We start from the raw sequence: 23,229 nt of genomic DNA on the forward strand, positions 1-23,229 counted from the left end.
AGTGGCGGGCGAATTTATTCAACCTATAAGCCATGGTGGCAGGTAAATAAAAGAACGTGAAGGAGGAGACACAGAAACAGTGTGGTGTTACATCACAAGGGTCGAGAGGTCTGCAGAGAAAACCTCCCAGGAGGAGATACAGGCCAAAGAGATGAAGGTCATAAAACATTTTTTAATGAGAAGTGGAGAAAAACCATCAACAGACAGTCCAATGATTAGTTAGTTTATGAAGAGACAAGCCAGACAATGTTCTGTTTGGAACATGCTTCGGATGCCAGAAAGAGAGCTAATAGTTTCATAATGAGGACATAAAGCCTAAAATTGGAAGACATAAAAACGCCACAAATTGCCCAAATTCGCAACATGCAGGTAAGAAAGATGGTGCAGGGAAAATGAGAGAGATCATAAAGGAAAAACACTAGAACATGAAACATTGATGAATGATCACATAAAAGACAAATCCAAAATTATCTGTTTCTTTCTCCATCTTTCTGCCACTCCGGTCCAGTTTGTCTCTGTTGCTATAATATACTTGTATCTCTGTCTTATCTTACTTCCTGCCTATTTAGCTGTGAAGTGATGAGAGGAGACAGTAATGAAGGCAGCAAGACAGCAGGCAGCCCTGTCTTACTCTGCTGGCATAAACGATCTTCACTGCCCTCAGGGAGCACAGACAGAAACACATACACACAATCACAAATCACCGCTGGACACACAAATCTAAGCTAATCAGCCCCCTGCAGTGAAAATTTCAACAACCACTTGAACATATAAATCATTTGCTCAATACAGCCTCTTGAATTTACTGCATTTCTTTGACTTATATTATCAAAAATGGAATATCTTTTTTCCTTTTACAGAAAAAAAAAATGGCCCCAGTACTACACGTGCACATGCACTCAAGCAAGCACATGCACTGATGGCCTTTCTGTCTGACTACGCCTGTGACACACTCCAGGAAATCAATAGTCCTGCAGTCTGGAGCAACGGTCAAACACAACACTCATATGGGCGCAAACACACACACACACAAACACACACACACAAGCATCCCTCTGAATAGAAATCCTGCATCACTACAGAGACTGCTTCTAAAAGCCAACAGAGCATGACATGACCAGCCATCTCAGTTTATTCTCAGTTTACGGTGCTGTCTGTAGTGTTTCAGTGCTGCTGATAAATATTACCTGCTGGGCAGCAACAACCTTTTTTTTCTAATATATTGTTAACAGGGATCTTCATAGATAAAATATTTAAAATCTATGTTGTGCGATGAAACATTAGCTCTTCTACAGGTTTGGGAAATGCAGATGTGTTATAAAAAAAAATCACAAACCAAGTGCTTAGTGTTTCACTTGGCTGGTACTAAGTGTCCACTCTGCTCTCTGCATGCTGTCTCTGTTAGCATTGATTCTGTCTATGGCGCGAGCAGTCAGAAGGCAGCCCAGTTAAGTTACTTATTAATTTTGGTCTTTCCTCGCCATTTACAAAGTTCAGCTAGGGCTGCACGCTGGCATACATCTCCCTGAAGTACAGGCTGCAACACTGCTGAGCTCAGCTGTTTTCACTGCAGAGCTTCAGGCCAGACAGAAGTATGACAGCATCTCCAAATCACTGTTGGCCTTTTAGTCTTCAGTTGACACACTGCAGAAATATTTAAATTGTAAGTCATTGAGTGTTGGATATTTTACAGATTAAACTGTCGTTAAGCAACACTTCTGATATTGAAGGGCTACTTAAATTGGGGAACTTGAGAGACAGATGGCCAGAATCGTTGGAGCACAGCCTGCAATATCCTTAATTTCAGTCTACATAATGCAACCAATAGCATCTCTTTGTCACACCCTTCTTGTCTATACATGCCTCAGTTTGCTGTGAAGGCTGCTTCTCATAAATTTGCAGTATAGCCCTGAGATCATCAGGCCCACAAAAGACATTATACAGCTATTTTAACAGGTGGAGGAGGTTTCCTCTTATAAACAGAATGGTGAAATGTCTCTTTGAAAATGAAGCATAGGACTAAAAGTAATGTGAATGGCAGCACAAAACAGCAAAGAGACAAATTAAGCACCTGCATATTTTTCTCAAGAGTTTGTGAAGCACAAACCAGAACTAAAAGGCAGCGAATATTAGAATTATATTAGTCAGATGGCCACATGCTCTTGTTGCTCATTGCTCATTTACAGAGATCCTCCCCAGAATCCCATCAGATTTATTCATAGTAACACCGTATCTTCAACAACCTGATAAGCTGATGGTTTATCGGGGCTGTGTTTGTCTGATAGCAGTCAAAAATGGCTGAATTTCCTCTGTAGTGGCTGCAGTGAAAGACTGTTCTAGCACAGACAACAAGCTTTTAGACTGCAGAGGGGCTGTTATTTGATTTGTGGTTTTATTGTACAAATGTGGTTGAATTGTGCCTTCATTGGCTTTGCTTTGTGTCTCATTACAAAAACAGCTTTATTACTTCCTCTGGGACAGGAAGTGGAAGTGGGCCCAGAATAGAGAAACAATGACATGCACAGTAGTGTTATACAAGTATAGACCTAGAAAACTGAGCCAGTACACATTAAAGTGGTTTTTACAGTGTACTTTTAATTAGCCGATATTAGTGTGCCCAAAGGTCTGGAGATAAAGTCTCATATATTTGTCACCGTGACTCAGATCTTTCATTGTGTGTGAGTCCAGATGAAGCATCTATTTAAGACGCTGAAAGGTAACAAGACACTGAGCTCTGAGGTGGCCTGTCAGCACAGAGGCCAACATGTTTAAGTAAGCCAGGCACAGTGACAGATACTGTCTGTACATGTGTGTCATTTACAGACACAACTGTTATTACTATACTGGGCCTTCCGGTCATTAAATACATCAAAAAATGTAAACATTTCAATCTGCTCACTTTACCAAATTGTACAAATTACTTTTAGGTAGAAACTAAAAAATCAACAGTCTGCACAGATATACAGGTAAAAGCATTTGAGGACAAAATTTGCAATAAAACTTATTGTTGCAAACAAATTTGCTGTTATAATTGTTATTTCTCCAATAAGAAAAGGTGAGGTCAGAGTAAGGATCACTCCAATTATTTCTGTAGGTTGTGGTTTCTGCTGTTCACTGGGAATAAAGACCCTCATGTTCCATTAACAACCCCAGCCCGCCCTAAACATAGACAAGCTTGTCTCAGTGCTAACAGCTGTAGCCTACCTTAAAAAGAGTGACAGTGATCTCAATGTTCTCCGGCACAGGCCACACCACCACTCCTCTGTAGGGATTTTTGATGCCAGGCTGCCAGCTGTGGGACTGCAGGACAGAAAGACACAACAAAAAATATAAAGTTGCAAGTGGGAAACTTTCATTTTATCTTTTGAACTTTCTTTATTTTGTTTTCAGAGTGTCACTTATCAAATACAAACCTTGGAGGATTTCCGCCGACTCCTGCGTGTCCAAACCACCACCAGTTTGTCTGGTTGCCTGTGAAGACAAAAGGTATTTATTCATCAGCCCACCATCTCTGTGCCTCCATCTACCCGCACATCAAAATGTTAAGACCATCAGTCAGAGCTTGTATCTTAATGACTCAAGTTTTAAAAGCCTGATAAGCCTCCTGCTTTACACACACACACACACACACACACACACACCAACAACAACACACCTGCACAACCACTCATGGCATGAATAAATCATGACAGAGCTAAACCCTGACTTTGTCTCTGTGGACTACAGCACACACAAACACAAAAATACACACACAGGTTTGTGTGACGGGAAAAATACTGAAGGAGGCTGAGGGTTAAGACAACCTAACCGAATCCAGGTCAGAGTCCCACTGCACTGACGAGTGACAGGAGAACAACTGCAGCCCGACAGTTAAAAATGAATTAAATCAAACAGCAGTGAAAGCAGAGAAGATTGGGAAGGCAAAACTGTTAAGTCCAAAATACAACTGAAATGATCCATCCCACAGAAAACAAGTGACAGCCAACATACATTTGACTGTTTACAGGCTGCTGAAATTCAGTAATGAAAAGGAGGTAAAGTGTTGGGAGAAGTGACACAGAAAACAGAGAAATAGGTGCTGAGACAGACGCTCATCAAGGCTCAAGGTTTGATGTTTATGTGTCAAACAGTGTCAACATGTGCGATGTGAACAAAACCACGGTCCACTGTTTTGCATAGTACATGGCCTAAAAGTGCATTCAGTGCAACACAGCGTAGCACTCATGGTCTATTGCTGCTGTGTTAGCAAGTAACTTAAAATACCTGTTGATTTAGGTAATAAACTGTAAATATTAAGACAGAGGGCCAAAGTTTTACAGTCGACCCTCATGCACATGCATACTGGGGCATCAATTGACACACTTTGGGCTAATTTGAGAGAGCTCCTGTGTTGGATCGGTACCTGGCGGATGCCCTGAGGTGAGATAACAAAAACGTTGGATCAGTGCATCCCAATATTTTAGTCCAAACCTGAAGCAAACTGTCAGCACCTGACCCTGGCTTGCCTAAACAAAGTGCCTTCATAAAAATACATTTGCATCCCAAATCCTAGTATACTGTACAGGTCAAACCACGCTTTGGCTTTTGGTCAAAGACAAGCAGCAGCAGATGCCAATCAACAAGACTGTCGGCCAAAAGGAGAGTCCGGGTTTAAGTCCCTGTATTGGCAAGTATCCACCCCACGCTCTTAAGCTCTCCAGCTCCAGCTACCAAGCTGACACTCTGTAACTAAGCCTGACCTCTGACCTCACCATGGAGAAAAGAAAGGGAGCAAATTGCCCAGCAGGGATCAATTAAACTCATTTTATTCTATCCTGTCAGGCTCCGCGAGAGCCCGACAGATAAATCGTCCAGGCCGATACCAGCAAAACAATGATATGGTCTAGGTAACTTAGAAACCACGTCACCACATAGACTGTGCACCAGACTACTGATATGTTTATTTTTCAACAGTAAAATAAATGAGTATCTTGATCACAATTGTGCTATATAGAAGTGCTATATATATTCATATACATTGAGATATATATCTCTGTTTGTAATTTTTTTTCTCCCCCTTATAGTGTTACTGTTTTGTCTGTTGTGTTTGGATGTGTCAAAATTTTTATAAACAATTGATACTGATATGAAAAACAAAATTAATATTGGCTGATACATTGTTATCAAACCCTCAAACATCAATATTGGCGTCTGTCTCAAAAATCCGATCCTGGCCAGGCTGTCTTTTGCTGTTTTTTGCCAAGTTAACTATTTTACTCTTCAATTAGAGGCCAGAATGCCTCATATTGGTTGGCAATGAATCATGACAACTCACAAAAATATAGCTAACATGTGGTGATGCTAAACCTCTATATCTGTGGCAATATCCCTGTATTAGTGGGTTTGAGATATAGCTGTCTGTGGTTTGTGTGCACATACTCCAAGCATAGCAAGCATAACACTGGGTTTATGTGTGCATGGGTCCTTGTGTCAGAGACTCTTGAAGAACAACAGCAAGTAGTAGTCATTCTGGGAAAAGAATGACTGACTGTGAGAGAGAGGGAGGGAGGGAGAGAGGACACAAAAGAGAGGAAAAGAGGGAAGAAAGAAGAAAACAGAGGGACAGAAAGAAGGAAAGAGGAGAGAGGGAGAGTGACAGGCAACAATTTGAGCCTTGAGGAGAGGCCTTACATAGAGAAGCTATTGTCCAACAATACAGGCCATATCAGAGAGCATGCACACACACGCGCACACACACACAGACACGCACAGACAAATAACACCAGCCCCTTATGTTTTTCCCCTTTGTACAGTACTTGATGTGCTATGAGAAAAATTTAAACCATTCGCCTGCAGGCTAACTGACTTCTTCTCTCTTCTCTGGCGTCTTTCTCTCACATGTTCGGCTTCAGCCTCAGGGCCGCACGTTCCTTCGGTGTTTAACAGGAATCAATGAGCCGTCAGAGAGGAATGCCACAACCTGTTCATCATGACGTGTGTTTCACGCCCCTCACTCACACAAAAAGCTATTTCAACACCAAGGCCTTTGGTTTACTCTGACTTACACGCACTAGAGGTTTAAAAGTGTTTTTTGTTTCAGTATTTGTTTCCATAACTGAATGTGAGCGCCTCTTGCATTTATCAAATGTCATGTATACCGAGATTACCTATGTATTATGCTGTCTGTACAAAAAACATATTTAACTCTAAGCATCTGGGCAAGAGAAAAAAAATCAAATAAACATGCAGATGTGTGTCATAAAGTCTGGTCTACAGTTCAGATATGACAAAAGAAGAAATACAGCAGAGATAAAAATGTCAAAAATGAGTAACACAAGGTTCAGAAGATGAAAAAGAAATGGAAGAGAACCTGTGATAGCCTGTGCATGTGCATGTGTGTGCGTGCATGTGTGGGCTGGAGAGACAGGGCAGATAAGAGTGAAAGTGGGTCAGCAAGCTCTGCAGGAGCTGAGACGAGAGCCCTCCAAGAAGAGTGACACAATACAAAGATAAACCTTCCTCTATTTACATTAAAGACATCTAGCCGCAGCTCCCCTCCACACACACACCTGCAATTAGTGAGCATGTGAGTATGTTTCCCTCAGAGACACTTGAGCATCGCAGCAGGTAAGAAAAAACATCAGGTGTTGAAGGAATCCATCATCCTGCAGAGGACATGTTTCATGTTGATATATTTTCACACACACCGCCTGTCAGCTATGTTATCAGTTACAGACTCCTGCCTGGAGATCTTTTAAATTGCCATTTTTAAAGCCATTTCATAAAGTAATCCTGATTTCTAAAAAAAAAAAAATATTCTATACAACCTAAATCATACAGTCAGCTCCATGCTGCTTGAACATCTTTTTGGGAATGTGTATTACACTTCATGTGCTGGAGCTGTGCAGTGGAGGCAGCACGACAGCAGCGGCTGCAGTTCTCCATCAGTGACCACGCTGTATCTGCTTAGCCACAGTGCCGCTAAGCACTCTGAAGCATTAGTACAGCGCTCACAGCTCAATACAAAAGCATGTGCTTACGGTAAAGTATTAAAAAACTTATACATAATATGCTTAGGCTGCAGTTACACACATTAAGATCGAGTGAAGCCAAGCAGGTGTAGACAGCAGCGCAGAGGTGCACTGCTTAAAAACAAAGTGAATCTATTCCATCAGATGGATGTCAGAGGGGAGACAGAAGGATATCACAGGCACATAAGACGTAAAAATAAAACTTGCTCATCAAAAACATTTGCTTGGCAGCTTAAAAGCACTTGTGGCAAAACACTTGAGGCTCTGTGCGCATGCCCATCTGCCTGCATGGCTGGAAGTGAAGGGTGTGTCAGGATGTTGTGGCTGGCCTATCTTTCCTGTAGGCAGGAGGAAGGAACCACTTCACATTTGATATGACGGCCCCCCGACCAGCCGTGCAGACACACACACACGCACACACACAGACACACACACAGAGTTACAAAACCAAACACATATCAGGGTAGGGCTTAATTTAGTTTAGTGGTGCAGTGATAAAACGTTAGAGCTATGAACTGATAAGTGATAACACATCTTTCATCTTAAAAAAGACAATACCGACAGGCAACCTCCAAGATTCAAGAGGGAGAGCTGTCCCCTTAATATTGATTTCTATCATTGAATCAGCTGAAGGAAAATGACATGATTGTAATATTGTTAGCAATTTAGCATTTTATCGCTTCATACCTGCGTTCAAAATAACTCTTCATCAAAAAGGGAAGAAAGCCGGCACATTACACACATCGGCACCTTAAAAAGAAGTTAACTAAAATAAAAAAGCAGTCATTAAATGGCCCTCTGTGCCGTCACCTCTTTTAGGCCTGTACATGGAGGTGTGCAGAGGTCCACACGGAGCCTTCGTGTACACGCTCTGATGATAAAATGTACATCATGCAGACCATAGCGGACCCTTGGCACAGTGTCATTTCATTTTAGTTCCTCAGAACAACTCTGGGGTGTGTAATTCACTGACTGACTCGACATTAAACTTTCTAACTTGAGGGGCCATTGTGTTTGTCTGAGAGAGATATGGAGTTGTAAAGGTTGATATGGTGTGAAGAAATTAAGAGGGCAGTCAGGGTAAGAGGGCAGGGAAGAGGAATGATAACTCTGTGTGTGTGTGTGTGTGTGTGTGTGTGTGTGTGTGTGTCTGTTTTTGAGAGACAGGCTACTAAAAGCAGATACTGTATAATCCCAACTAAATGCTGACATTACTCAGAGGAGGAAGAGCTTTGATGTCAGCCGACAGACTTCCTGTCTGCCTGTCAATCACAGGCATTAGAGAGGAAAATGTAGATTTGTTTGTGCTGTGATACAGCAGTGGTGAAAGATGAAACTATCACAGACTACAGCACTGCGATGCATATTAAAACAGACACTCTGCTGCAGTACAGGCAAGCACACTGATATGTAATCTCTCAGACTATCACCACAGCCTAGGGGTGGGCTTATTCAATTAAATAATAGTTTAAAATAACTATACTGTACCATACTTATTTAGAAGTCTCATGATCCCATGAGTCCCTCTCTACCCTTAACTGACATACCATAATAGTGACTAAACTTGTGTCCAGTGTATGAAAGTTTTTTCATTTGTTGTTGTGAACACCACATGCATTCTGTCCGATATACAGAAAATACTGAGTTTTATGCTTCCAACACAGCAGGACATAATCCCTGCAGAAACTGCAGACTCAGCTGTCCCATTGGGGGATCTCTCTTTGGCTTGCACAGCCCGAGGTTCCCCAAGTAAGTTTTCTAAGAGATGTTTTCATTTTCTTGTACGGACAGAGGGTTTAAAAGTGATGGGGTCAGGTGAACTCCATTATGTTATGCACATAAAAATCCTTTTTAGACTTGCTTGTGATATAGGGTTACTTGAAGGACTATTTGTAGTAAATACACTTAGAATATTTTAGTTTGTAGTAATATTGACCAGAACTGAATGGAAGAAAACTGGTGTCACCTACAGAAATTAATACTGCACCAGCAGATCTCACACTCTGACGAAGGATTTCTGGGATCTGGAGTGGCAGAAGACCACAGCCATGGCCGCCTGCAGTCAAAATGAAAGAAATAACCCAGTGACAGCTAAAATGCATTCAAAATACTGTTCACTCAGAGCTGTAAGAGATGCATCATGAAAAGCTTTGCTAAAAATGTATTTTTCTTTTTTATACCTGACCTACTTGGCAATTTCTGATTCAGCAAAGACAGCATCAATAGGACGGTTGAGAGTGGGAAGAGACAAATGACAAAGGGAAAAGAGGAAGAAGGAGGAGGGAGGATCACTTTGCTGCGCTATCAGTCAGACTGTGGGCTGTGCTATCAAGACAGATGTAGCAGCGCAAACACAATCTGTGTGACTGTCACTTCCCAGACTGCCTGATAAACTGAACACACGCCACGCAAACCCACACATACCGGCAATGACTTGAAAAGGCAAATTTTGGATTTCAATCTACATTAACTCTGCGTAATGCAGTGCTCACAAGGTGTGACAAGCACTGAACGAACTCACTGCATGCCAAGTAGGTCTCGTTTGATCGTCTTTCCACCGAGTGAAACTCTGGCCTTGTTTCAATTTATTTGCTCAGTACGTTTGACTCTGTCTTAATATTTGTCAGCTTCTGATTTTATTTCTTTTAGCTGTTTAAAATAAGATTTTTTTAATGAGCCTCTGAAGTTTCTATGCATCTCAAAATTGCATCTATTGATTTGTATTGGCTTCATCACTTAACACTTAATATTCTGTGTCACACTAATGCTCTTGTTGAAAGCTCCAAAACTCTGGTGGAAGCTGTGTCTTTTCTTATTTATGCACGGAGCATAAAGAAGAAGCGGATCCTGTGGAAGTTTCTGTGGGTATTTCGAAACTTTTTTGTCTGCCAGTAAAAACTTGTCCCCTTTGGAATCCAATCTAACAAAAACTGCCAACTGACCTTTAAGACACCAGGATCTGAATATATTTGCAGAATTTAGTAAGTGACAATAAAAGCATGTGTATGTGCATGTCTGGTCTACACTGACAGTCATGTAGTCAGTGTGTATGTGGCTGCCTCGAGCTGGGTCAATGACACAGAGTTAACGTTGAAAGCAGTAAAGCCAGACTCAAGTGTCTAGAGTGAAAGCTAAAGCACGTCACTAATCAGCTTGCTTGATTGTGCTTGTTTACATGTCTGTGTACAGCGTGTCTCTGGCTGTTGTCCTGTAACTGCAGCCGAATGTCTGGCAGGGCCACTTTAACTGTGAAATGATCTTTAATCAAAATTCCAGGATTAAACAAAATAATTGTTAAATAAATGCAAGTCTGAGGCCATGAATAGATAACATCCAACATTATTCTATTGTCATACTGGTATTAAACATCTATTACTGTAGCTTTAAATTCTTCTATGAACAACATTAGATTTTTTTGGATCTAAAGCATGACTTTAATATAATTAGTCTCTTTTCACTTCTGAATGAACTTAATTCTACCATTATTTTCCCATCTTCTATATGTTTTATGGCCAGATTTGAAGATGATTAATGCACCTCACTGATCCCACGGCCCAGCTGGTTTCAGCTGTATCGTATAACTCTTTTGATGAAGACTATTGTTAACATCAATACAGTATCTGATGTGACAAATGATCTTCAACTAAAAAAGCTACAGAGCGAGGTGTGAATTGGGACTGCAAAAACATTTTCCCAGACATTTACAGACTTCATTATTCCCAGTGAGGGCCGAAAGACATCAAGCGTGAAGCCTCTTTTTGAAGCAGCTGTATTTTAAATTCAGTGAGCAGCCGAGTCTGTTTCAAGTCAGCTGCGTGTTATTTTTGTGAAATTTACAAAGTTTGCTTAAAAGGACGGTTGCATGGAGACACACCAGAACTTTAACTGCAGAGACAGACCAGCTGGAGGACCGATTATGGATCTGCCATTGCAGAGGAGAGAGACACAGTAGGAGCAAGTTACAAACAATAAGACAGGTAGATTGGACGAATGAAAGTGCAGATGAGAAGCTCCGCCTGCCGTGACGGACGGAGGTCAGGTAAGACTTTTTTAAACCTTACCCCATGAGAAAGCATATAGAGAGCAGAGAAGAGGGAACTGTCAAAAACAAGGACTTTAAGTGGTGATGACTGAGAGTCAGGAGAAGAAAATTAGACGTTTCTTTGCTGACAGGACAGGCCTGTGGATGAAGGGTAAAACTATCTTCACAGAAAGACTCTGAGAGCTGCTGGAAAACCAAACAGTGGAAAGGTCGGAGCTGAGATTGTGACGTTGACTAAATTCAGGAACAATATTCAATAAAACAAATCGGCTTCATCTGCAAAAGTCCATGTGTTCGATGCTACAAGACAAGTGCGCACATTGGGAATAGTATACATCTTTTCTTGTTGTTGCTTTACTTTACTGGCTCATCTCCAATGTGATTTCATTCCTCTCTTATCACTAGATTTCTGCAGTGGCGGAGGAGTCCACATTAACTGGACATCTGAAAAAGCCGCTGTGAAGGAGAGCTCAACACAATGCCTTTTTCTAGGCAAACTAAATGAGTCTTTCCGCTGATCAACTCTCAGGAGAATGAAACAAGGCTGATAAAGTGACACCTTTAAGCAAACTCTGGCTTCTACATAGGCAGGCAAAAACAACACAGAGAGAGCAAGGCAGTGATGAAGGAGCCTATGTGTGTGCTCATGTAAAAATACAACTGAGAGGAACAGATGGAAAGAAGGACTCACAAAGCAATATGATAGAGGACAAAGGGCTCCAGACTGCCACCATTTAGTCGCATTCTGTGACAGTTTTTGGATACAGTGTGACTCAATTTTATAACTAGGAGCAGAAGTGAAACTTGCAAATAGGGCCCTTGTTTTGCTTTTTAAAATCATCGTCATATATCATGTGAAACACCAGGAGCAGCCGTGTTTCCACTGGTAATATTCGGCATCGGCGGCCAGCCACAGCAACAGGAAGGAACTAAAAATAAAAGTTTTTAAGAAGTAAAATATCTGTGATCAGTCATCTGATCCATTTTGTCAAAACATACGGGGTTGTTGTTTCTGCACAATGCATTTGTTACGTTACCTGCGAGACCCGATCCACCCCAAGGAGAGGAAGAGGGAGGGACACATGGGGATGCCTGGATGCAGGCGAGTGAGATGACGGTTTCAAAACGTGCAGTAAAGTGAAAATACAGCCATTTCATACATGAGACATATATAATGCCACTCTACCAATGAGCATTCAACCTGCGAAGAAGTGAGTCTGGAGCTCTGAGCACTGAGTAAAATGGATGCAAACAGGAGTCAACATACACCTCACTTCCACAAAACAAGGTAGCACAATGAAACCTTCGAGTACAGATAGAGCACAGCAGGAATAATTTAGATTGTGTTTGGGAGCATCTCAAACATAAAGAAGGGAATGATAGAGAGCTGCCTTTCAGTAGGGTAAATGAGATAATACAAAAAAAATCCTCCATGCTAAACCAGCTTTCTAATAGCTCCAGGGAGGGAGTGACACAGTAAGGAGCACAACCATCATGTGCTACAAGAGCACCAACAGCAGAGAAACAAGGAGCCCTGCTGAGGACAACAACGTCCATTTCTTAAGGCAAACAAACATCAGCAGTGAGGAGACGGCAACTTCAGCACTGATATTACATATTTGAACTTATTTTGCCCAACAAGAACACTGAATTGAAAAACATAAATTCCTAACAGACTGCTTTCTTCATTATGTTTCAATCCATTTTCTTGTTTCTGTTTCCTTCATTTTATCATTGAACACAGGTTGTTGCTTATGGCTACTGGTGGGTTTCATCATCGTCACTGGTGTCACATTCTGCCACAAACATAGATTTTGCAACATCGTCATTACCATGAGAAAAGTTTTAGCATGTAAAAAAATGACACATTTTACTGTGGCTGCAATAATAATGGTCCCATAGAACTGGAGCTATATCCCGTAACTACTATTTTCCTCACAATAATGCTGACTCTGGAAACACGAAGATGTGGAAGGTAACATTAAAAGCAACGCATGCTAATTTCTATGGTGTTGGGTGCAAGAACCAAAACAAGGATCGTTCATATACTCCCACATCCAAAGAAATGAAAACCCAGTGAATTGACTTGATGGAAATGTCCCCACAACAACTACATCATACGCTGTATGTGTGTGCTAATCATTTGCCACTTTTTTGTTGCTTTATTTTATATTTTGTGGTACACCCAGTTGAATTTGTTGTTAGCATGATCCGCGGCTAATCTGACTTGTAGCAGCTAATGTACACCCACACGCTGGAGCGATGTTGGCGTGGTTAATATTGAGGGATGGTCAAGAGAAGCTGTGCAAACGTCAAGCCTCATTTGAGGCCAGTTAAATAACGACAGAAGTAAGTTGGATGTGGGAAACTGCTTTACCACATTGCTTTTTGCGTAGTCTCACATAGCCAGACCTAACATTATCTTCACATTTCATACACAAGCTCAGCTGGCTTTGCTGTTACAGGAAAGCCCCCTCTGCTGCGTGCCGTGTCGGTATGTGTGTCTGCTGCTGCCATATGTAAATGTACTTGATAGACATACCCCGTGGTACACTGAGTGCTGTGCTCATATATCATGTTTTAGGTTATCTGCCAAATAAATGTTGATGAGATGCCTCATCCTTCTCTTTGTCTACCTCCAAGAATGAATCACATCACATTTAGTAATTAATCTACATTATGGGGCAGGTTGCTCCTTCCATGTGGATATAGGCCAATACCTAATTTTCATCCCTATTTGGAACCAATAAAAATCTTTTTTTTATATATAATTTTTTCTTTCTAAACATAAATTCCCTTACAATTTTTATAGTCAAAATAGGCAGAATCAGGTTTTCAGTGGAGTAGCCTTTTATCTTGTATAAAAAAAAGAAAAGAAAAATACTGCAATATAAATTCTAGATCATATCGCCCACTCCTACTTGAGGCTGGAGGCATACAGAGAAGGAGGTGTGATTAGTCCACAGAAATAATAGTAACTGCAGTAAAGAATCAAGGGTATAGATTGATCTGCAGAAGGATTATATTACAGTTCTACCCAAGGGGGTGTGATAAATTACCACCACCATGACCAAACGGGAGCTACTAACTTTAACAAAAGCCAAAGGGTGAGTAAAAATAGAGACAGGGTATTTACTGGTCTGCAGAGACCACATCTCTGCTTCACAGAATACTACCAGAGAAGGAAAGCACATTTTTTCGCCAGTATCTGCTGCAGGTTGTACTTCCTAAATTCCACCCGCATCAACTACATGTCTTAAGAACGGGATTTCCCAAAACACAACAACGGTACACTTGCAGCTTGTGGTGTTTTGCTTTGCCATTCTGACACACATACAGTGCACATTTATCAGCCTGAAGATGCTGCAGCACCGCTCTGCAGGCTGATAAATGATGAGCGGTCTCGAGAGCCATGTGTTTCTCTGCCTGACAGCAGCAGAGACAGACACACCAGCAGAGTTTTCATCACTTTTTACACCCCATTGACTGCTTCACCACCCTGCAATGTTTCATGTCTCTTGGTGTGTGTGGGAGGGGGTGTGTAACTGCCTGTTTGTGTCCATAATTGCAGCGCAGAACATCTACACTTGGGTGGATTCCACTGCAAAGCTGTTAAAGTGACATTATCGGAAAGACGAAAGAGAGAAACAAGTGAGGGGAGGCATTAATGATAGTGTGGGAGCTGCCCCACATGACAGCAGAGGGTTTGGTGCAAGAAAACAATTGAGGAACCGCAGGCTGAGGGGATTAAGAGCTGCAAGCTGCACTGAGAGGACAAAACAATCGGCAGAGTTAAATCAGTAGCAAATGCTATAATTAAGGAAGTGATAAGCAAGCACATAAACTACAACAACTCAAGTATTAACTGCGAAAACACTTGCTTGACATCGCCCCAGTTTTGCCATTTTTAATGGCATAAGATCAGTTCAAATTTCCAACAACATTCAGACAAACGCATGAGCAAGCTTATCAAGGCAAATCATTGACTGAAGCCTTAATATCAGACTACACTGAAACACACTGAGAAACCAAAGAAGATATAAACAATTCAATTATTAACCCCAGAGGAGGAGTGTCATTTTCTCAAAAACCTCGTAGCCAATGATAACCCTAATTGTTTGGTTTCATCCCGGTTTTCTGCACAACAGAAACGACTACACCATACGATCGCCTGGCAATGAAATCCTCTCCTGGTGCCATAATTTTACTCAGGAATGTGTCATGGCCTGCAAATTTGAATAGAATGGAGAGCCACGTCAGACAAGTTGGCAGGAAGATGTTTGTCTGGCAGAGACGTGATGGACGCTTGCCATAATGCACACATGTTCAACAGAGGACTACATGTCACAGCCTGACACACGCTGGTCACTTCCTCTGAAATAGTGTGCCATTACTCAACCAACAGCCTGAAGCCTGCTCTGTGGACTGACATTCATTTACACACTTTTGCAGTTTTGGTATTTAGCAAGGCTTTGATTCAACGATCCTGCAATGAGTGAGCGAGTGGAGATTCAGTGTTTTGCTCAAGAGCACATTCATGGAATCATGTTGGTTAATGCACAACTTATTGTGGGAATCAAAGGTTTACCTTGCAAGGTAATGCAGTTTGTTGATTTGCTGTAAGTACAGTCCTCACTCAACTGTCACTTGAGTCAGTGACTGAACAAAGAACGTTAAATATAATAACTTTAAGTATATAATAATTTCACAGCTCAGAAATAATCCCCCTTTGAGTAGCTAGACATTTGTATTTTAGCGTGCAAAGCCATTTTTAGTGCAGGTGGAAAATTGACTGGATGAAAGCTTGGTGACTTGGCTTGTTGAACAGTGAGTAGCTGATAATGTACGACACATCTATCAAGTGCTGTAGAGCAGTGCTATGACGATTCACAGGCTAAATGCTGAAAAATAAATCAATCCCCACACTGCAGGCATCCACAGTGGGACCACCGAACACCTTGAATGAGGAAGCATAAATCCACTTGAGTCTGGTCAGAGCGAGTGTCCCTGTTCAGAGTTTCTAAATCCCTACGAAATGACCTGTGTGTGTGCGTGCATGCATGCTTTTGTGCGTGCCTCCAGGGTTTCTGCAGTCCTTCTTGAACCTTCCCTGTCTTGTCATGTTGTAGTCAGGGGAGCAGTCTTGATTAACCATGCTTGTATATAGCCAGATAGAATTACCATGTAATCAATAGTGTCTCTGTGTTGTTTCCAGTGTATACATCTCATATCCACGCCACACATGTTAACATGTCACTCTTGGCTTTTGACGATGTATTCAAAACATATTTTACCAGACAGATGGACTAAAAAAAAAACATTCTTACTGAAAAGCACCAGCCTCCTGGGGATACTGACAGTGTGTGAGGGTTACATTTGTGCTGAAGTTCAGACTGAGTTTCCTTTCCCTGTTGAGGCTGCATCCTCTTGACAGTAACTGAGTGACAGAAAAGTGTGCCCCACTTACTGCACGCCTCCATGTATTGCTATGTATTTGAGAGACTGAATGAATGCCAGTCTCGTCACAAGCTTTTATTTCTAGACAGTACAAACATTAGGGCTGGGATGATATTCTTATCTTCTGATTCAATATTATCACAGCACTTAATGTGATACGTATTCACATCAGTTAGTAGTAGCATCATTGCTATAATGTATATAAGAGTGGTAAATAAAATAATATCTGAAATAAACCGGTATTTTTTTGTTTTTCTTGCTTATCAAGCATGTGCCATAAGAAAATAATAAATAAGATGTTAGGCCTAAATGAACAGAGCCCCTGAAAACTGGACAGGAGGTATGATCTAACCTGCAGGGTGTCACACCAGCACTCACCCATTCACCAGCAACAGGTAAACACTGCTGCCTGACAAATGAACTTTGCTCTACACTTAAACATTCCAAGCCAATTTTCAGAGTTTTGACACTTCAAATAGCCACAAGAAGAAGACTGCACGATGCCTCCATCCCAGTCAATAATCTGAGCAAGAAACATGGAGTCATGACGCAAGATGCTGTGTGTGGTGCATTCAAAAGCTACTCAAAACCTCTGGCTGAAAACACAGAACTGGATGCTTGACATAATAAATAACCTACCAGACAAACAAGAGCAACAACAAACATAAATGTGTGAGTTTGTGCAGCCCTTACCTATGTGCAAACGTGCGCACGCGCACGCACGCACGCACGCACACACACACACACACACACACACACACACAACAGACTTTCCACACAACAATGCACAGGAAGTCTTATCAAATCAAATATCACATGGGCTTAACATCCTAAAAGAGAGAAAAGAGAGTGTCCTTGGACACTTATAAAGGATGCAAGAGTGAATGAGGGTAACAACGAATTGTTCACTCTGTAGCCAAGTGCTTTGCAGTGACAGGAGTGAGATATTAAACAATTAAAGCAGGCAGACCTTGAACTGCTCACCCTAGCATATATGGATATTTGATTAAGCCTTAATAAAAAAATGAAATGTGTTTCTCTGAGCCTGACAGCAGTTATGAGTAGAAAGGATAATTCTCATCCTATATTGCTTTTTTAAGACTAGTCCACTCACCTATGTTGATAATGAGACAGAGTAAATATACATAACTTGCAGGATGAAAGTGCAGTAAACCTACACAAACATGGCACACAAACATGAGTGTGTGTAAGAGAGTTCATACTGCAAACACTAATATTACAGAGGTAAGTTAATCAATTTCTGCAGGTCAAACTGTAAGTTTAAACATTTCTACTTATGTGCCAAAGAAGCTCGATTTACCTGCTACAGATGAAAGGCAACAGAAAACAATTTTCATCAATGATGTGAAATATCAAGTTTCAAAAGGGTAGTGCTGCAACACAGTGTGCGTGGTGCTTCATTTCACTGGCAAACACAAACACTGAACTCATTAATGTTTTAATGGTTAGTCTGAATTGATTCTGGAGTCTGAAATGGGTGTGTGAGTGGAATGCTAACTCCCTCTGCTCCACACAGGAGTCAACTGTAGCAACTAGGGCAACAGATAGAGACCAAAATTTACTTTACTAACATGAAATATGACAGGAAATTCCCCCAGTCTGAGGCTCCTTGTGTGTCATCACTTCCATCTCAAGGAGGAAAATTATAACACTGGGCCAACTGCCCAAAGAACAAATATCTTTAGCTGGAAGAATATTAAAATGTATAAGGGGAAGATCATGTGACACCTCTCTGAAGAGCTGAAATCACTGATTTGCTCCCTCTCACAGACTTCCTCTGTCATCAGTTCAACAAGCTCACTTAGCTGAACCGCCACTGATGAAGGCCAACTAGACCAAATGCTACCAGTAGTATTTCAAAAACTATGAGCAACAGTCTGGCAGGTCAGTGCTTTGTTTTGTAATGTTTTACATTGGCAGCCCAGCTTAACTGCTGCAAGATGTTACAAACCTTATTAAAAAAAATAAGGTCTCATCCCAAGTGCAGTTCAACGCAGAGAAAGGCAGAGAGGCCACAGCACCTGAGAGCATCAGAGAAGGTTCAAGCACCAAAACAGCAATTCTGGTGGAATGAAAATGCTCATGCCCACATCCACATGATAAGAACAGTCAAGTGACTGATCACGCCTCCCGCTGCAATCACACATACAGATGATAGAAAGAAGTAGGCGGACTCTGGCCTCTCGTGAATCTGTAGCTCTGAGTATGCTGCATTAAGCACTTTATTCACCTACTCTGACTGGACAGTTGTTTACTGATGCAGACCTTGAACTCCTCTCTCTAGCTCATGTTTTCCATTTGTTACACAGCTACTTCGGTCACTTGTGAACAACCAAGTGCAGCACTATGAATGTCCTTCACTGACTCGAGTGTCCATGACTGACTTTTCATTCCTCTTTCGAATGTGGTCATTCAGAACAATGAACACATTTGACTTTCGGACAGCACACTGTAGTTACTAGCTCTGATGGTGCACACCCTGGCCATAACGTTTCTCCTACCACTGCCTCAGGGGTCAGCCTCCCACCTCAACAAGACCCCCTCACCCTGAAAGAGACTAAATATTTTACTTATGTTATAAATTCTTGATTGAAACTGTATTTTGAAAGTACGGGTTTTGCTTCCTTCTTTCCTGCTCATCCTCCCTGCTGTTTCTGCCACTGACACCGCTGCAGAAGTCAATAACAATATAACTTCTAATATTAACACTGTAAGGTTTATGTAGCAGAATAACTCAATTCTCTGTTAACATTTCATGATGTTTTACTGTGTAGTCGATGCTACCTCCCCTAATGTACCATCCAAACCCCAAAAGCAGTCAACCTAGGGGACACACTGCTACACTTTTTACCTACAGACTGTCTGAACTGTCTAATATTATCTTGACTTTAGTGATTTTATCAGCAAGTCCTTCAGCGTCAGCCAAAGGTACAAAATGCTTTTATATTTCACACAATGTACATTCAAGCCACCCACGTCTTTATATACGGGCGCACATACATAAGAACTCTGACACAAAACAAGTGTTCAGCCGTTCTTCCTGTTCCTGGCCCAGAAAAGAAAGGGCTGTGGGCTTTCAAAAATCACTTCTGAAGACTTCAGGATTTGAGATCCATTCGAGCTCTGGGGACTGTTTCCAGTCTGCGTAGATGGAAAGTTTCCACTGCAACAATAACATACCGTACTGATGAAGTCCAAGGAAGGCAGAAACTGTGCGCCAATGCTTTCTCGCACTTTGAGCCAGGCGTGCGCACATACACACAAACATTCACTCGAAGTCGAGCAGAGACCCTGAGGCAACACTCTCAGCCACACATAGGATGTAACTTCTTGCATCAAAACTTATTTAGATGCCATCTTATGCAGCAACACTGAAATTTCAGATCGGTAGTAGCATCACACACTGACTAGTGGCTCATAAATGGCATCATGAACTGGCCATCATTTAACCCTGACAAGATAACAGACTTTTTACAAGCATCCTACAGCCAAGCAGTATTTGAACAGAATCTGAACACTTGGTAATCTACACTCCAAGGCTGTTAAATTTAGATTGTGTCATTATCATAAACTATAGATACACCGCAGATAAGAACTAAATTATGTAACAACAAATGCAATGCGCACGTTTCTTCCACTGAATAACATAAAAGAGCCCTGTTCAGATTGCAAAACAAAGCGCATTACCGACCGAGTGCTGAGCCCACCCACCCTTTGCTCTGGGAAGAGATGTACATTTTTCTCATTCCATTCTCCAACACGTTAACATCTGTCCCAGGTCTAAGCTCCGTGGGGCTGGGTTGGTCACGCCTACGGCAAGCCGCTTGAGAATCCATGCCTGCAGGCTACATGTTTGCTTTTCACTCATACAGGACACATACCTGCAGGCTCAAGTGTGGCATACAGTATATCCACCTATCACTCCGCTTTGTCTTCACCTCTCAAGACACACCTGATAGCTTCTCCACCTCCTTGCAATCTACATCATTCATTCTTTACTACAGAAATATATTTGGATTATATTTTTATACGTACAGGTTGAAGACATGGGAAAAGCAACTGCACTAAAGCAAAATAAATTAGCTACTTAAAACACAACATGTTGTTATTGTGGATTATGGCTGTCATTTCTAACACAGTGCTCAGATCTTATTAGGTGTAGAAGGAATTCGATGGCATTGGTTGTTTACAACTTTGAACTTATTAATCAGGGTCATTGTCTTAGTGTCCATAAAATAGATCCCTTCAGTTGTAATTACTTTGGACAGAAGAGAACTGCAGACTTTGCAAACAGCATTGACAAAAAAACTGTGTCGAGTGGGAGATACAGAGAGAATTGCGCAACAAGAAAGCTGACAAGAGCGACTTTTCTCAGTCAGCAGCGTATTTTCAGTGGATGTACTGCACTGTGAATGACTATGCAACTAAGCTCCTGTAATGCAAGGTCCTAATTTAAAAGAATAATAGCTCCAAACTTCGCTCATAGTTTCCCTACTTCCATTGAGGTCAGGGGTCAGATCAGATTCCCAGCAGCATCCCTAGAGCTGGTGGGCTTTTAGCGGTTTGCTCAAGGACGTTTCAGGAGAGCGAGGGCGGATTGAACCCAGCCCTTCAGGTTGAAGGGAAATCTTTCTGCCTGCCTACTCAAGATTCAAACCAAACAAATTCAACATCGGTGCACAAGGAAAAAAAAAAGAAACATAGCAATTTTACAAGGCAGCCAGCCCCTCCCAGCATGCAGACATGCCTGCACACCAAGGAGACTGAGTGTGTAAGTGTCTGTGCGTGTGAATTATGGCTACCAGGAACGAGCTCAGCATTCCAGCACAGACAGAGACACACAGTTTTCATCAGGCTTAAATGACAGCGCTGTGGTCGAGTGTTATTCCCAAAAAACTCACCATTTCTTAGTGCATTCCACCATCAGCTCCTGATAGGAAGCCACGAACTGGAATTTGGAGGCATGCTTCCCCACACGTTGCAGTCTCTTCCACACAGAGGCCATATTTCTTTGGGGACGGGTAGTTTCTGTGTACCTATCCCACCTTGGACTTCCTTCTTGGGGTTTCCTTCGCACGAATTCACGCTAATGTTTATAGGTAACTGAGCATATCCAACCCGCGTAGATACATAGCTAATGTTTTACCGGAAGCACATTGAAAAAAGAGAAAAGACTGCACACCCAGTCGTGGCTGCTGGTCTTTAAAATCTGCCTGATAAATCCAAATATAAAGAAACGTAATCTCTGCAGCGGTGGAGGAGGTCTGATTTGACGGCGCACATGATGAAAATTATTCCATAATTTCGAAAGGCATGAGGAGTAATCCACTGGGTGTGAACATCATATTCCCATCTGGTGATCTCCCTGCAAACGAAAGAAAAAGACAGTCAGTAGAGCAACAGCCGGACTGTGAAGCCCCGGCAGTCCGGACTACCTCGCTGACTTCTAACGTGAAACTCCACTAAACGTTGCCGACACCGGGATGCTTTGTCCGCTTAACGGTTTTTCCGTTACTGCCGCCTGTAGCAGTGTAGATGTTAAAGCAACCCAGCCCATCTACATCACCAACGTAACACTTTGTTAATGTCTAAGAGTGTGTTGAGGACTCCGGTACCAGCACTCCAGCTGCCAGCACGGCGTGCCGGGGGAGGGCTATTTGCTGGCGTGGCAAGCTAACTTGGAATGTTTGATAATATTATCTGAATTTATGTATCGGGACAGTGACAGAGAAGCAGTGACATTACATCAAAACAAGTCGTGTTAACCACCCAGTCTACAAAAACTAGACGAAGACACACCACCCCGAACTGAGAACCAAATAAACATTTTGTAAACATGGAATATTTGGTGGAATGTCTCTGAATCCAGGTAATAGTCAGAGTCGTTGCGCTCCGCTAACCGGAATGATTCAGCTGCTAAGCTAACGACTTAACATGTGAAACTAGGTTAACTGTGTCTGTATGGCACTCACCTTGCTGTGATATCCAACGCCTTATCCGTGTAGTGGCCTTATCAGCAGTGTTAAGAGACGGCGAACTGTCTGTAACAAACTAGTAGCCGAGCAGGCGTAACGTTATCCCGCTTGCAAGCTAATTATCGCCTTCTTTGCAGCAGTACCAACACCAGCCATACAGCTAGCTCGCCTGCTAGCGATGACGGCTAGCCATCACAACACCGCACGAGCGGAAACCGTTGCTTGCCACTTGATACATTTGCTCCACAGGTAAGCGCGAGCTCCGGGACTCAGGAGCCAGTTAGAAACGACATTTAATTGAGTCTGTCCCAAAAGTCTGTTAAACAAAAGTGTTCCGACCCCAGGCAGGAATTCCCACAGCAAAGTACTCCAATTGTCAGTGATAGTTTGACGCTCTGTTCCCTTGTAGTGTGTAAAGGTAGCTATCATTCAACAAGGTTCCTGTTCGCGGTGTTAAAAATAAAATCGTTAATGACTAGATTAATTAAAGTAACTAATAGATAATAGGGCACATAAGTGATTTTTATCACGAATATGTCCTGGGTGTAATTATAGTTTGCTTTCTTCTTTAAAACGACGGATTCGACACATGTGCGGAAGCCTTTTTCGTTCTAACTGTGACACGTTGATTTTATTTTGAAGGCTAATCATTGTATTTCCGGTCTTGATCCAGATGTATCTGGCTACTTGACGCAGCTTCACCTCTCCATCATTTCGCCTGCCG

General features: G+C 41.9%; 1 protein-coding gene across 7 annotated transcripts in view; it reads right to left on the reverse strand.

Moving 5' to 3' along the window:
• Nucleotides 1-22,936, reverse strand: part of ehbp1 (EH domain binding protein 1) — a 133,416-nt gene extending 110,480 nt beyond the window's left edge. For 4 of the 7 annotated variants that reach the window (XM_076742574.1, XM_076742573.1, XM_076742570.1 and 1 more), the window contains exons 1-4: nucleotides 22,503-22,915; nucleotides 21,432-21,895; nucleotides 3,414-3,471; nucleotides 3,205-3,300 (exon numbers count right to left, since the gene is read on the reverse strand). In XM_076742574.1, the coding sequence (XP_076598689.1) occupies nucleotides 3,205-3,300; nucleotides 3,414-3,471; nucleotides 21,432-21,535 (258 nt within the window). In that variant the 5' untranslated portion in view covers nucleotides 21,536-21,895; nucleotides 22,503-22,915. Of the gene's footprint in view, nucleotides 1-3,204; nucleotides 3,301-3,413; nucleotides 3,472-21,431; nucleotides 21,896-22,502 lie in introns of those variants that run through there. The other 3 variants (XM_076742575.1, XM_076742571.1, XM_076742572.1) reach the window with 2 other exon arrangements.
• Nucleotides 22,937-23,229: the final 293 nt, after the last annotated feature.

The sequence above is a fragment of the Chaetodon auriga genome, chromosome 11, assembly GCF_051107435.1.
Source record: "Chaetodon auriga isolate fChaAug3 chromosome 11, fChaAug3.hap1, whole genome shotgun sequence".
Taxonomy (NCBI): Eukaryota; Metazoa; Chordata; class Actinopteri; order Chaetodontiformes; family Chaetodontidae; genus Chaetodon; species Chaetodon auriga.